Source organism: Mustela nigripes, chromosome 16 (assembly GCF_022355385.1).
Source record: "Mustela nigripes isolate SB6536 chromosome 16, MUSNIG.SB6536, whole genome shotgun sequence".
NCBI classification, from domain to species: domain Eukaryota; kingdom Metazoa; phylum Chordata; class Mammalia; order Carnivora; family Mustelidae; genus Mustela; species Mustela nigripes.
The window spans coordinates 21,407,250-21,423,162 of record NC_081572.1 but is presented as its reverse complement, the minus strand read 5'-3'; the positions used below and the strand labels follow the sequence as shown (position 1 = coordinate 21,423,162).

The 15,913-nt window shown below is 56.7% G+C and overlaps 1 protein-coding gene across 1 annotated transcript; it reads left to right on the top strand.

Moving 5' to 3' along the window:
- Nucleotides 1-1,750: 1,750 nt before the first annotated feature.
- RAPGEFL1 (Rap guanine nucleotide exchange factor like 1) lies at nt 1,751-15,547 on the top strand. Its single transcript, XM_059379215.1, has 15 exons — nt 1,751-2,671; nt 5,506-5,584; nt 6,501-6,636; nt 6,858-6,955; nt 9,041-9,153; nt 9,409-9,576; nt 10,309-10,406; nt 10,519-10,641; nt 11,217-11,395; nt 11,490-11,580; nt 12,139-12,189; nt 12,522-12,609; nt 12,792-12,856; nt 13,290-13,344; nt 13,617-15,547. The coding sequence occupies exons 1-15, from the start codon at nt 2,152-2,154 to the stop codon at nt 13,739-13,741; spliced, it is 1,989 nt and encodes a 662-aa protein (XP_059235198.1). The 5' UTR covers nt 1,751-2,151; the 3' UTR covers nt 13,742-15,547.
- Nucleotides 15,548-15,913: the final 366 nt, after the last annotated feature.

Sequence of the window (15,913 nt, the reverse complement as noted above, 5' to 3'; positions counted from 1 at the left end):
CACTTGGGGATCTTTAAAAAATGCCAGAAACATTGGCCTCGTTTTAAAGATTTAATTGCTTTAGAGTGTGACCTATGCATCAGTATTTTTGAGAATTTCCCCTGGATTCCAATGTGCACCTAGGGCGAGAACCACTGTTCTAGGAGGGCCATGACTCACTGCTGGCTTTCCTTCCAGATTCAAGTCCTTGAACTTAGTCTCTGTCCAATATCCTTGAGTAGTTGCAGGGGTGGTGGGGTCCTAGTCCCCAAGCTTTCAGTTCCCAGAAGTGTCTCTGCCTCTTATTTCCAACCCCCACACCCTCCACACTCCCCAATTCTTCCCCCTTCCTAACCGACAATCCCAAATCCTGCCCAGAGAGGAGGTTACCAAGGCAACCAGCTTAATCTGGTAACTGTGGCATGTGCTGGGAGTGGAGCCCTCTCCTCTTCTTATTTGGTTCGCAAAATGCCTGGGGAGCTTGTAGCCACTCCAGCCGGTTTCTCCTCTTAACCCCAGGGATAGTGGGGTGTCCAATAAAGGGAACCCAGCAAACCAATACTTGGAGCTCTATTCCTGCTTCCTAGCCAAAACTGCTCTCTCCTTTTTACTGTTCCCTTTCCAAATCCACAAACAGATGGGTGTGCAAAGCTTTAGTTCTGTGAACACATGCTCTAGCACACATAGGACCAGATATGCACACATAGTGACATGTGTGTAGTACACACCCTGTTCAGTTCAACCACCACTCCCAGCCTTTAGCATTCCTGTCCCTGCCTTGTCCCTGCACAGTAAACAGGGGTGGGGCATTGTCCAAGGAGCTTCAATCCCTCTGGAACCTGGTGCCACTTCTCCACCTTGTTACTTTAACCTTGATGTGTTTACACTGAGTGTGTCTCTACACCCACCTCCTCCTTCTGGGGTAGTGTATCCTTAGGGACAGAATGCTCCTGGCACAGGCATCAGGAATAAAGATCATTTAGAGTGCAAATTGGCACCACTTTCCCTCCTTCATGGCCATGTCAGCTCTGGAGGGGCGCTCTATGCTTAATGATGTTGGTTGGAAGTTCTAGAGCTTGTCACTCATCTCCATGACCCTGCCCTCCCCTGCTGCCAGGTGGGCTCAGGTGCCCTTGTACTCCTCATCTCCTCCCCACTGCCTCCTGTCTCTTCTCAGCCCAACTAGACCTGCCACAACCTGCTGCTCCCTGCCTGGCTCCTACCTGCCTGCCAGTACCTGCCTCTCGCAAGCCAGGCCCTCACCACCTATTGTGCCCTACCAGAAAGGGCAGATGGGCACCGCCCCCAGTGCCAATGCCAATTTACCCCAAGCCTTTCCAGCCCTTCTTATAGAAGGAACATAAAGACCACAAATATGGCAACAGACCATACTGTTGGGGTTGAGAGTGATGGACACCCAATCAGCAATCTGATTACCTATACCTCACCTGGGTATAGGTAAGCCCAAGCTGTGCAGGCCACATACCTGCCCTACTTCTTTGAAATGATACTTAAGAGCCTCTGTTAGCCCCCAAGCCAGGACTCACTCTCCGTTGGTAAATCACTGCATCACCTTTGCCCTTAATTCCTGCGTCTGCCCTGAAGCCAATCCCATTCAGCCCCTTACTATTTCCCTCGAGGCCAGCCCCAGCGCCCAAGTTCAAGCCTCGCGCGGCCCAGGGGGCGGGTCCAGAAAGGGCAGGGGCGGGGACTGGGCGGAGACTGGAGGAGGGGGCGCGGTCTCAATTCTGCCACCTTCCCCCGGGCCAGGAGCGCAGCCGCCGCCGCCGCCGCTGCTGCCGCCGCCGCCGCCGCCGCGTCCTCTCCCAGCCTTGCGCTCCGCCCGCTGTCTCTGCCGCCGCAGCCCGGCCCAGGAGCGCAGAGCCCGGGGCACTGGCCCCGCAGCCTATCCGCCCTCCGCGCCGCGTGCCGGCTGCGACCGACATGGGGGGCCACTAAAAGCGAGCACTCTTTCCGTCTGGCACCTCCCCGGGCCACTGGCCACTGGACCCCGGCCAGCGAGCCTCGGGCACCTCTGGCCCCCAGTCCGGCGCCTGGCACAGCCCTCCGCTCTGCCCCTCCGGCTCTGAGCATCGTGTCCCCGCCCCCCCCGCCCGCGCCTGGGACACCTGGGTCCCCCGGCGGCCCCGAGGAGAGGGGCGGGGGGGGGGCATGAAGCCGTTGGAGAAATTTTTGAAGAAGCAGACGTCGCAGCTGGCGGGGCGAACGGTGGCGGGAGGTCCCGGCGGGGGTCAGGGAAGCTGCGGCGGCCCTGGCGGGGGCGGGGGACCTGGCGGGGGCGGCGGTCCAACCGGGGGACTGCGGCCGCTGCAGCGGCGTCAGAGCGTGTCTCGCCTGCTGCTCCCCGCTTTCCTCCGAGAGCCCCCAGCCGAGCCGGGGCTGGAGCCGCCCCCTGAAGAGGAAGGGGGAGAGCCGGCGGGGGTCGCGGAGGAGCTTGGCAGCGGGGGACCCTGTTGGCTACAGCTCGAGGAGGTGCCGGGGCCCGGGCCGCTCGGGGGAGGGGGGCCCCTGCGCTCCCCTTCCTCGTACTCCTCTGACGAGCTGTCCCCGGGTGAGCCCCTGACTTCCCCGCCCTGGGCCCCCCTGGGCGCCCCCGAGCGGCCGGAGCATCTTCTGAACCGGGTGCTGGAGCGGCTCGCCGGAGGGGCCACCAGGGACAGCGCCGCCTCAGGTAAGGCCCATCCATCCCGGAGTAGAGGGCTGCCACAGGGTTCCTCTTCCTTGCCCTTGGACAGTGGGGGGTAGGGTGGGGGCGCTCTTCCGGGAGCCTCGGTGTGGGGTTGAGCGGTCAGCTGAAGTGGGGCAGCGGCCTGGGAGGGGAACAGACCCTTATGCAGAAGGGAGGCGGCAGTGCCACCTTCCTCCCTGTAGCAGCCTCCTCACCCACCAGCTGGAGAAGCTGAACCTCTTTCTCTCCTTAAGCCACCCTTCCCTTCTGGCTATTTTACCCACAGATTCTCATGGGTCCCTGATGTTGACTACCTCCTTATTCGGTGGCCCCAAATTAAGGCCTGAAACACTAAGATGGAACCTGCCCAGGGCAGACCCAGCTCCACCCCCCAACCCCCACCCCAAGAGGTGCTTTCCAAGACCCGAAAGACCTTCTAGGAGTCCCTGATTCTGTCTAGAAGCCCCAGAGCACAGGACTGGCCCCCTCAGTGGGGCAGTGCCAGGCAGGCTCAGGGCCCAAGCTGCCTTTTGGGCTCGGGCAAAGGGATGCATTGTCCTTAGCAGCTTGTGGGGAAGGAGGTGTTCTAGTTGGGGGCTGGTGCAGAAGTTGTTTGTCAGGGGAGAGGTGGCTGGACAGAGACAGACATTAGGACCCTGCAGCATCCCTGGGGAGGGGGGGTTCTGAGCCCCTCCAACTCCTGCCCTTCCCAAGGCAGGCCTCAGCACAGGCCTCTTTTAAAAAATAATAGCCACACCCTGAGAAACGTATTCCCTAAATGATGTTGCTATTTCACCACTCCCCACCAGCACCCCTTCTAAGGGGACTGTGAGGAAACTGAGGCCCCAAACTGCTGGTTAGTGGTGGAGGTAGAAGAGCGATGACGGGTCTTTAGGTCTGCCTCTCTGCATTTCATTAAGCCCAGCAAGGTCTGGGGAGGGGATCCCTGCTTGAGGGCCCAAAGATGGGGGTTTCACACTTTGCTCTTAGACCTCTGCGGGGAGCCTGGACCTAGGCTTATGGAATAGGACACTGCTCCCCTAGATTTTCCTCAAGACCTGGGTCCTCTTCTTGGCTCAGCTGTCGTTGCCCTGGGGAGCTGACACCTTTTGGATTTAATTAGAAAAATATCAGACACACACAGCTCTCCTAACCATAACTTCCCGCCTACACCACACACCCTGTGTCTCTATGACACATTCCCTGGGGAGGCTGTGCCTTGGACCAGAGCCTGGCTTGGAAGAGACAGACGCCAAACTGTAGCCCCCATAGCACCATCTCCCCCACTCTGCCCCGTGTTCCTCTTCCTTTGCTCTGGCTCCGATCTCCCATGAGATAGATGGGAAGGATATTGGGCAGCCCTATACCTCATCACCACCTTTGGAGCCAGGGGTCACGGCTGGGGCTCTCAGACTCACTTTAAGAACATAGCAGGGTAGCGAGGCAAAGAGGAAAGGGAGAACGTGTTCTTCCCCTTCCAGAGGGACCTGGTGCCATACACTCTGCCTGGTCTCTCATGGGGAAGGACTCTTGAATTGCTCGCCACCCTATTACCTGGGCTGGCAAGCTAGATCTGCAAAGTAACTGCTTTGGGGAACCTCAAACCAGTTCCAGGGTAAATGAGGATCACCTTAACATGCCACTCTGATATTCTCCAGTATAACCAATGTTCTCAAACCATCTTGGCTTCCTCCCAGAGTGTGTGGGAAGAGGGGACTTATAGAAGTTATCCTCAAACCAGTCCAAGGCTTGCAAACATCTATGTAGCCCAATCTCACCACTGTGCTCTACCCTGACACGCTGCTTGCCTGGGGCATACTGAGAAAAGAACAAAGACTCAGGAGTCTGGGTTCCTACTCTGGCTCCAGGCAGGTGCCTCTCAGCTCTGGGCCTCAGTTTCTCATTGGTGAACTGCAACAGTTCAGGTAGAGGATCTGGTGTTGGTTCTCCTCCTCTACTTTCATGGCTAGAACCAAATGCCAGGGAGCCAAGGGACGTCAGAAGCCTTGGTTTTGTCCTGGGGCAGTGCCTGGGGATCTGGCCCTAACCTGTCCTGGTCAGGACACCTGGCTCCTGGCTTCCTCCCTGCTCCCTGCCTGTCTCCTGTGTCAGGCTGCCCTGCCCCACCCCAGGGCTGGCTGCAAGTCAGGGCGACCTTGTACCTGGCTGACTGGCTGAGCCAGGCCCAGATGGGGGAGTGAAGGGGGAAAAGAGTGGTGAGAGCCACTCCCCTCCACCCTTCCATCATTAACCCTTCCATCTCTGAGCATCCAGAGGACACAGGGCTTCTATTTAAAGGCTTTGGGATCAAAGAGATGGCAGTCACTCCCTCTCCTTTTTAATGGGGCTGGTTCTCACCTGCCCAGTTGGAACTCAGAGCTGTTATGTAGGGAATAGGGAGGGGAGGAGGGATACAGACATAGACACACACACACACACACACACACACACCCCACTGAACTTAACCTCTGTGTTTGGAAGTTGTCTAGAGACACTTCTGTGTTCGACCTCTTTTTGGGGGCAGATCTCAATCTTGCCATATTATCTGACCAGCTTCCCACATACATTGAAGAGTAGTGGGCGTGGCCATCAAAGGGCGCCCCCTCCTTCCCTCCAGCTGCCTTGGCAGCTGCCAACCCCACCCCCGCAGCGGCTGCCCAGAACCTTCACACGTGTGTGTGCACGCGCTTGTGCAGAGCATGACGGGGCAGGTGGCTGGGGCTCCAGACTGGCAAAGGAGAACTCAGTCTAGGAGGCAAGAGGGGGCCGGTAGGGAGTGTCCAGTCGGGTCCTGGAAGTGCCCGCCTGACATCAGTGGCACCAATTGATCTCTACAGATATCCTGCTGGATGACATCGTCCTCACCCATTCTCTCTTCCTCCCCACGGAGAAATTTCTGCAGGAGCTACACCAGTAATATCCTTTTATGGAGCTTGCAATAGGGGAGGTCAGGAGGAAGCCACTCCCCCTACCCCACCTGTGATAGGGTCCTCAGCGCTTCCCTAGGAAACACACCTGGGTTTCAATTCCAGGGGTTTTACTCACCCGCTGTGTGACCTTGGGCAGACCACCAAACCTCCTGGGGCTTCAGTTTCCTCTTCTGTAAAAAGGGGGTAAACAGCACCTGCCTGCCTCCCTATGGGGTTGCTGGGGAGATGAATCTGATAGTAGATGTGGGAGCGCTCTGGAGACTGCAGAGCCTTGGGCCAACATAAGGTGTTATTATTCTATTAAGAGAGCCCTCTCCCCACTGAACTGTTGCTCTAAACATCTGGTTGCAAGTGGGTTATTATAGGGTCCAATGTAAACATCAGGTCAAGGCTGTGCTTCAGTGGGGTCTGCTAGAGGTAGGCCACTGGCCAGGCTCTTTGTCGGGTCTCATGTAAGCACAGGGCCTCTCACTGAGTTATTTTAGGATCTAATTGTACATGTCAGGCCACTGAGTAGAATACCATAGGCTCTCTTAGAAACACTAAGCCTTACACTGAGGTATGGTCAGGTTTGTGGTAAGCCCCCCTGGCCTTTATCGGCTCCAGGTTTTGGGCCGGTCAGGGGTTGGGTGGGTCCCGGAGGGATCTCTCCAAGTGAAATTCAAACAGGCAGGATGCTGTCAGATGAACATGGTCAAGTGGGGGCCATCCCTACCTAATCTGAGCAAAATCCCAGGCTGGGACATAAAGGGGTCTTGTCTCCAGGGACCCCTGCACCTCCCTTGTCCCTGGCCCCAGATTAGAGAATATTTGGGGGGGGTTAACCACCCACCACTTCTCATCTCCTTTCCCAGTTTCTTCTGGTCTGCCTGCCCAGGGATTTTTCTTAACTAAGGGGTCAGTTTTGTTTGGGCAGGAGGCATGGAGGGCCCCGAGGGGCTGGGCCGGAAGCAGGCTTGTCTAGCCATGCTCCTTCATTTCCTGGACACATACCAGGGGCTGCTGCAGGAGGAAGAGGGGGCCGGCCGCATCATCAAGGTGGGCCTGGGAAGAGAAGGCGGGTGAGCAGGCTATTAGAAGGGGACTCCTGTGAAGGAGCCATACTCCTCAAGCTGGGTACCTGGAAGAAGATGCCAGTGGACCTCAGTTTATATGGTTCCTCTATGTTTAAAGACGTGGAGATGCTGCCCCAGCCCTTGCCAATAGCGAAGCTTGGGATGAGACCCCTGCCTTCACCTTCTCTCTCCTCTGCTCCCCAGGATCTGTACCTGCTGATTATGAAGGATGAGTCCCTTTACCAGGACCTCCGAGAGGACACATTGAGGCTGCACCAGCTTGTGGAAACAGTGGAGCTAAAGTGAGGGGAACGGGTTGGGGGAGGGGATAGGACAGAAGTCCCCCATGTTCCTCTGTTGCGGGGACTGCCTCTGGCCTTTTGGCTCCAGTGTGGTTTTATTTCAGCAGCTTTCTCTTGCTAGAGGGTAGCACAGAGCACAGCCTCCAGTCACTGACTTGTCCATTCTCCTACCCATTTCTTTGTTAATCCAATGATGTATGGGGACATATTTAACAACCAGCACTTTGGCGGGGGGAGAGCCCCTATTTGTAGCTTTTGCTGATTCCCATGATGTAAATTCTCTCGCTGGCTGATTTCCAGCACTGTCATGTGAATGTGAATACTGAATATGAACTTGGGAAGAAATGGGCAGTGGCGGGCCATTCCACAGTATTTTCAGCATACAAATACACGAGAGGAAAATAACACCGAGAGCATAGATAAGAGCAGGGCACCTGGTGGTTCAGTTGTTAAGCATCTGCCTTCAGCTTGGGTCATGATCTCAGGGCCCTGGGATCGAGCCCCGCATCAGACTCCCTGCTCAGCGAGAAGCCTGCTTCTCTCTCTCTCTCGCTTGCTCGCTCACTCTCCCACTGCCCCTGCTTGTGTTCCTTCTCTTGCTGTGTCTCTGTCAAATAATAAATAAAATCTTTAAAAAGAGCATAGATAATAGCAAAATGTAGTAAAACAGGATGCTACCTTTGGGGTGATAATTTGGGTAGATGTTCATAAAACATTTCTTTATATTTTATACTTTTTATATTTTATATGGCTGTTTTAAAACCTAGAGGCAGAATCTCCCCAAATTTCACAATCTCTTCTCATGAGCCAATGTGAGTCAGCTTCAGGACTCCACTTTGTCTGTCCACCTGTCTGTCCATCCCTCTGACCATTTCAGTCTCTTTCCTCTCCATTCCCACCAGTGCAACCCTTGTTTCGACCTCATTAGCTCTCACCTGGATTATTGCCACAGCCTCCTGCTCAGGGCTTCAGCTCATGGTCTTGCATCCTCTCCTTCTTATGCTGACACCAGAGAGATCTTTCCAGTTTGACAACATCACGCTCCTATTCCAAAAACATCCAGGGCTCCCTATTGCCCACAAGACATAATTGCAACCCCCCCTTTTTAAAAAAGATTTTATTTATTTATTTGACAGAGAGAGAGACAGGGAGTGGGACACGGAGAAGCAGGCTCTCCCGTGGAGCAGGGAGCCAGATGTGGGGCTTGATCCCAGGACCCTGGGATCATGAACCAAGCCAAAGGTGGACGCTTAGCGACTGAGCCACCCAGGCGCCCTCAAATTATAACACCCTTGCAAGCATTCAACACCCCCGTCTTTCTGCCAATGCTTCCTGCCTCATCTCTCACATCCCCCAGCCCCCATGACACTCACTATACACCCCACCATTCCCTGAACTCCTGGGCATTCCCAATTCTAATTTCTTGCCATCATTTACATGGTTCACCCAAGAAGGACCACCCTGTACTCACTTCTCTTTCTGTTGTCCTTCAAGACCACGGTCAAAAACATCTTCCTGATGAAAGTTCCCCCTCCCTCTTGCCAACAGAACTCTGCTTGTACCCTTGTTATATCACCTAACACCTCCTGTCTCGTGTTAGAAGTAGCTGTATCCATGTCTGTCTTCCTCCCAGGCTGTAAAGTCCTTGAAGGCAAAATTCAGGAAACAGAGGATGACCTACGCCTACCATGTGCCAAGTAGTGTGCTAGGCCTGGAGGGTGGGGAAAAAAAAATCTAAGAAGAAGTAAGCCCAGCCCTCAAAAGCTCTCAGTCTTGCAGAAGAGATAAGATACACACATGAACAAATATTAGCCCCGTGTCTTAGAGCAGTTGATGCCAAAAAGTGACCTTTCCTGGTGGGTGGGGTGGATCAGAGAATTCACAGAAGAGGTGGCATATGATCTGGGTCACTTGGACAGTCATCCCATGCTGGTCACTGTCTCCCTTCTGACCTCTTTTACCACTTTCTGAACCTGGTGCTGCTGCATCCTTGACTCAATTCTGATAATCCCTTGCTTGGTGTTGCCTGCCTGGCGCTCCATATGCGTGACAGGACTTCCTGACGCCCAGCTGTGTCCATGCCAGGATCCCAGAGGAAAGCCAGCCACCCAGCAAGCAAGTGAAGCCACTCTTCCGTCACTTCCGCCGGATTGACTCCTGCCTGCAGACCCGAGTGGCCTTCCGGGGCTCTGATGAGAGTGAGTGTGGGCGTCAAGCGGGGCAGAGCTTCTGGAGCGGCTCAGAGGGCCCTCTGGGGCGTCTGGGTTTTAGGGCACCTTCAGCGGAGTCTCCTGGTGGAGTGGAACCTGTCCTTTTGACAGCCTCTTGCTCAGAAGCCAGCTGACTGAAGGTTAGGGGTGAGATGGGCTGGGAAACCGACATGCGCTGAGGGGGCTGTGTCTGTGCTGCCCTTCTGCCTTCTTATGCCAAGCCACCTCCCTGTCTCTGCCCAGTCTTCTGCCGGGTCTACATGCCTGACCACTCTTACGTGACCATCCGCAGCCGCCTCTCGGCGTCTGTGCAGGACATCCTGGGCTCTGTGACAGAGAAATTGCAGTACTCAGAGGAGCCTGCTGGGCGTGAGGACTCCCTCATCCTGGTGGCTGTGGCTTCCTCCGGAGGTGAGGCTTGGGAAGAGCTGGGTTGAGTGGTGGTGGGGGCCAGCAGGAGAGGAGAAACTCAAAAGCCTGGTGCTCTGGGGCGGGGGTGCGGCCGAACTCTAGGCCCTGGCTTCTGGAAGTGTGGTTCTGGGACCAGTCACATGAGCACCACTGACCTGGGGGTTTATTAAAAGTGCAGTACCTCAGACCCTGCTCCAGACCCACCGATTCAGAATGAGCATTTTAACCAGATTCCCAGGTGATCCCTATGCATATTAAAGTTTGGAAAGCACTGGTCCAAGACACTTGGATTTGGATTCTGGTGCTTGCCTTTCCTTACTTTGGGATCTGGTTCTTTAACCCCCCAGACCATCTGAGGATGCTGTTTTTGAGGCTAAAAACACAGGGTGGGCCTCCAACTTCTATGGGAGGCAGGAAGCCTGCAATGTAGCCAGAACCTTCTCTTCCTTTGAGGCAAGGGGGGAAAAAGTCCTGGTGTCCCCCAGCTGATAGAATGAGAGAACTGTGGAAGAATATTGGGTCTAAAAAAGAGCTTATGACTGCAAGAGAATTCATTATTTGAAAAATGTCAGGTAAATATGGCATAAACTGATGGTAACCTAACACGAGTCCCATTAGTCTAGAATGTGTCTGTGCAGGGTTAGGAGTTTCCAGGTGGGATGGCGACCGTGGCTGGGGTGTGTGAGGGTGCAGGTGGCCGGGGCCGAGGCAGAGCAGCTCGTTCTCCTGCAGAGAAGGTCCTTCTCCAGCCGACTGAAGACTGTGTCTTCACCACACTGGGCATCAACAGCCACCTGTTCGCCTGCACGCGGGACAGCTATGAGGCCCTGGTAAGAACTCCGTCCCAAGGCCTTGGCTGGGAGCCAGGGCCCAGAGGGGCTATGGGCAGAACCTCACAAGCCCAGAGTGGAGTCCAGCCCCTATGCCCCTGCCTGCCACCAGATGCCCCTCCCAGAGGAGATCCAGGTCTCCCCTGGAGACACAGAGATCCACCGAGTGGAGCCGGAGGACGTTGCCAACCACCTTACTGCCTTCCACTGGGAGCTGTTCCGATGTGTGCATGAGGTGGGGACTGTAACTAGTGCTGGGCTGGGGGGCTGGAGGGAGAAATGTGCCATTGTGGGGGCTCTGGAGACCGGCAGGCTGTGCAGCTGAACTTAGGGTTAGAAGACTGGCTGGCAGGGTGCCCTTGGGCAGTTCACCCCAACTCACCCCAGACTCTCTGAGCCTTATGTCCCCAATCTGGGAAAACAAAACAAAACAAAATAGCAAAGAGAGAGATCCCCTTAGTAAGGTGGGTCTTACATAGAACCTGATCCATGGTTACTCTCTTTAAGCTATTCTCTATTAAAGAAAGAAAATAAGGCAGTCACAATAATGTCTATCAGATGGTTCAAGGACCTGGCACCTAGTAAGTGCTCAGGGGATAGGAGAGTATTATTAATGTTGCTCCCTGCCCCCCATCTCTGTTGCAACCTGTCTTGTCCCTGTTTTCTTCCATTTGCCACCCTCCCGCCCCTGCCCTTCGGCCCTTCCCTCCGCCCTGTGGCCACCCGGCCACTTACATCCCCCCCATCTCCCTACATGCCCCCCTCCGCCCCCTCGCTGGCGGCCCTCCACCACGCCCACCGCGGGTGCAGCTGGAATTCGTGGACTATGTGTTCCATGGGGAGCGCGGCCGCCGGGAGACGGCCAACCTGGAGCTGCTGCTGCAGCGTTGCAGCGAGGTCACGCACTGGGTGGCCACCGAGGTGCTGCTCTGCGAGGCCCCGGGCAAGCGCGCGCAGCTGCTCAAGAAGTTCCTCAAGATCGCGGCCATGTGAGTGCGGCCGGCGGGCGGTGGGTGGGGGGCGGGCGCGGAGGGCCCCCTCGCCCCCGCGGCACTCGCTGACTCCGCCTCCCACCCCACGCAGCTGCAAGCAGAACCAGGACCTGCTGTCCTTCTACGCCGTGGTCATGGGACTGGACAACGCTGCGGTTAGCCGCCTGCGGCTCACCTGGGAGGTGATGACACGGCTGCCCTTTCCTCTCCTCCCGCCTGTGCTGGCCGGGCTGGGGCGGGGGGCTGCGGCGGGCGTCCTTGGCCTCCCGGGTTCACCCAGGCGGCAGCTCCTGGAGGGTAGGGAGCCTTTGTGCCGAGCGGAGGGAGGCGCCCTCTTCTGGCAGGTCCAGCCCCCCGGGCGGGCACTCAGTTTGGCTAACGGACCCTGTCCTGTGCAAAATAGTAAAAAGCCGGAATCCCCGCCCGCGTGGGGCAGGCAGCCCAGGCCAGATGGCAGGCTTGGACCCTGGATTGCAGCCAGCACTCAGCGAGTCCCCTCGCGCATGGCGTATACCTAAGCAGAGACTCGAATTCCCCGGTGTAATTTGTTCCTGTGGGCTCTTCAAGCTCCCGGGACTGCATCAAGGGCTGACTCTATTTCCCCACCCACCAGCTGGCCAGCCCCCTGCAAGACAGCCAGGCCCTTTCCCCCTCTGACACCGGGGGATTAGCCAGAGCTGCCGTGAAACCCAAGGAGCTCCACTCTGACATTTCCTCTCCTTCCTTCAAACTCTCTACAGAAGCTGCCAGGGAAATTCAAGAACTTGTTCCGCAAATTTGAGAACCTGACAGTGAGTGGGTTCAGCTCTTTTATCTGCCCCTGGACTTGTACCCCAGAGGCCCTCTGTCCCCATAAACCTGTTTCCTCAAGCTTCCCTTCAAGATTTTTAGTGCCCGAGACTGTCCCCCACCCCCATACTGGGAGGGAAGAGGTGGGAGCATTGCTACCCCCTTTTCCTTGGAGGAGGGAGAAGGGTCACGCCTCTTCCCTACTTCATCCCCAGCTAGACACCCATATGTATGCTCTCTGATCAGAGATGGATCTAGGGCAGGAGGATGAGGGAGTAGGACACATCTTTAATGTGCACTATCTGCCCCTTTACCTCTCTTCCCTGAACATCAGGACCCCTGCAGGAACCACAAAAGCTACCGAGAAGTGATCTCCAAGATGAAACCTCCTGTGATTCCCTTCGTGCCTCTGATCCTCAAAGGTGAGAGTCACTCCTGTACCCTTCTGGCCACACTCTCCATGCCCCAGTTCTGGCTCTCAGCCCCTGGCACTCAACTCTGAGTGCCCACCTGGAGAGGAGCCCCCTAGTGAGAGGTTGTAGGGGAGGGGAAAGGCCCTTTGGACCTCCTTCTTCCTCACATGGGTTTCTTTTCTATTCCCTAGACCTGACTTTCCTGCACGAGGGGAGTAAGACCCTTGTTGATGGTTTGGTGAACATCGAGAAGCTGGTGAGTGGCACTGCTGACCGTGGCCTGGGCGTGGAGGCTGGCATCCTTCCCCCTCTCCTGGCAACCCCCTAAAGACAGCAGCCTTTCTCCTTAGTGCCCAGCTTGCCTGACAGACTCCTGACTGTCCCCGGTGGCATTGCCGTGGCAACCCGCCCACGGGTGGCAAAGCTGACAGGCAGCTGGGGAGGGATGGGGCGGGTGTGTGTATGTGTGTGTGTGTGTGTGTACACGCGCGCGCGGGTGCGCGCACCTCTTTCTCTCCCCACAAGCCGGTTATACCCCTCCTTTGGTTCTTCTGAGACCCTCCAGGATCAGATCCTGGAGGGAGCAGGGTCAAAGCAGCAGAGCTGGAGCAGAACACAGCAAGGGGAGTATTAGAGGGGGGAGCCTCTTTCTGAGCCCTTTTTAGGGCTCATTCCTTGTCATCTCCCAGCATTCAGTGGCTGAAAAAGTGAGGACAGTCCGCAAATACCGGAGCCGGCCCCTCTGTGAGTACCGAGCTTCTAACAGCCTCCTGGGGAGAGCTCTGCCTGAGCGGGAGGGATCTGGGAGGAATCCCTGCTCACTTCTTGATTTCCTTAAACTTGTCAGCTCTCCACCCTCTCTCCTTAGCCTTCCCCGGAGCCCTCCTGCCCAGCACCTGTCCCAATTCACACCCCTCTCCTCTGGCCAGCGTGCATGAAGAGAGGGAGAGCGCGAGAACACGGTGGGTGGGTGGGAGGCTGGGAGCCTGAACGCTTTTCTCTTGTCACACCCCCAGGCCTGGATATGGAGGCATCGCCCCATCACCTGCAGACCAAGGCCTATGTGCGCCAGTTCCAGGTCATCGACAACCAGAACCTCCTCTTTGAGCTCTCCTACAAGCTAGAGGCCAATAGTCAGTGAGAACAGAGGTTCCGGTGGGCGCCCCGCCGAGGTCCTCGGGCACCTGGCACTCAAGCACTTTGCACGATGTCCCAACCCACCCCTGACACCTTTCCGCTGGGGCAACTTCTTGCCCCTCAGGGAAGAGTCAGATGGACTTACCCCTGGACTCAGAAGCCTGTCCACCTTGCTGAAATCCTCTCTCCCTTGCTCCTTCCAGCCCACACCCCACTTGGCTGGTTTCTTCCCTCGCAGGGAAGGGGGCAGAGAGCTCCTTCCTCTGTCCCCTCCCATCGAGGTCCGGTCCAGAGATGGAGCTTCCAACCTCCTCCCAAGCAGGCAGGAAATCGGCCCACCCTCCTGTCTCACAGAGCAGAATCATGGGAGGGGTTGGCAACCTTCCTCTCCAGCCCGGTCTGCCCTCTCCCTGGTCAGAGCCGGGACCCCTGATGTACCCCACTGGAATATCACATCGCCCTTGTGTCTGTGTGCCTGTGTGCGCCTGTCCCCTTGAAGAAGCAGGAGTATATCCGGTAACTGCGGGAGGGTGTTTTGTATGGAGAGGTCCTTCTGTTTGGTGCTGCCCTGGTGTACTGGGCCCCGCAATGGTGTGGGGGTGCTCTCCCCACCCCCCCCCACTCCCTGCTCAGCTCCTTTGGGTGCCCTGCATGCCCAAGCCTGTGGGCAAAGCCGTTCACAGGGCAGGGGGCATCCCGTCAGCTCTTGTGGGTCCCCCACTCAGGCCTCCCCAGGGTCTCTGGGTGGGTTCCAATGAGAGGGTAAGAGATGCTCAGGGAAACACAGGCCTTGGCTGCCTACCGGACGCTTCCTCCGCATTGCAGGGTGGGACATGGCGCCATCAGGAGCCGGGGGTTCTGCTGCCCACACTCCTGCTTTCGGGGAGTCTGCTGCTAAGAAGGGAGCTGTCATCTCCCTTCTGGCTCTTCGGCGGGACACCAACCACATGGTCTCTATCCTTCTTCCTGTCTTGACTCCTGCTGGTCCTCCCCATCAGAGCTGGGGTGAGGTAGACCCCTGTACCTGGGCTGGCAGCGCCCGGGAGTGAGAGCAGAGGGAATGGCCAAGGCTGTCAAGGCAAAATCAGACTGTGTTGATGCCTTTCGTACCTCTCTGTCCCCCCACCCTCTCCCACGGGGGCCTCCAGGGCAGAGGGGCCCAGCGCTCCTGGGAGCTACTGGGAGAGGTTTCCGGGCACAGCCTCGCCCCCTCCCCCTTTCTGACACCACCTCTTCCCCTTCTGAAGAGGCAGCGGCGGCAACAGCAAAAGCAGCTGCTGCTCCTGCTCTGAGGGTGTACATATTTTTTACCAAAAGCTCTGGAATTGTAAATTTATTTTTTAAAACTCAAAGAGGGGAAGAGCCTTGTATCATATGTAAACATTGTATCATAGGTTATGTTGTACAGTCCCTTTTATACAGCGGTCTGTCTGGTTCCTGCCACAAAACAGTGTATATGGGCTCCCTACCCCCAGCCTCACAGACACAGGCACTGTGTCCCGCCTCCTCTATCCCCCCGCCCCCCCAGACAGTGACCACAGCCCGCCCCCCGCCCTACTTCCTCCCTGCAGCTGTCCACGTGCCCTCCTCTCCCTGAGGCCACCTTTCCTCCTGAGCCTGCTTGGCAGCCTCCTCTTCTCAAGCGCTGGGGTCCACTGGTCCAGCCTCATCTGCTGCCCGCCCCTAGCCTTGATGCCTGCCCCACTGCTCTCCAGCTTTGCCAGCGTGAACCGTGTGGACCGCAAATAGGCTCGGTTGTCTGCAGAAACTGCTGGGTGGAGAAAAAGCTGATAAAGTCTATGAATCAAGCTGCTTGCTGTTCTCCATTCTGTTCCTCTGAGGCTAGGGCAGGGGATGAGGGAGGGAAGAGGGACCCCCCCCTCTCAGTGCACTGGGTCCCTCAGCAGGCTGCTCTGGAATGACTGGAAGTGTGGATGAGAGGGAAAGGCGCCAACCTCATGAGACTGGTCGCATGGTGTCTGGGACACAGACAGGTGCCACGGGCACGTGAGCTCGTTAAATGCTAAAGCCGTCAAGGCAGAAGGTGGAAGCTGGGAAGTCCTAGCAAAAGGGACAAGTCACAGGCGAGCGAGGGGACAGAACTGGGCCCCTAACTGAGATATGTCACTGCAGGCAGCGTGCACATCCCACCAGCCACTACTCAGACAGTGTGCAC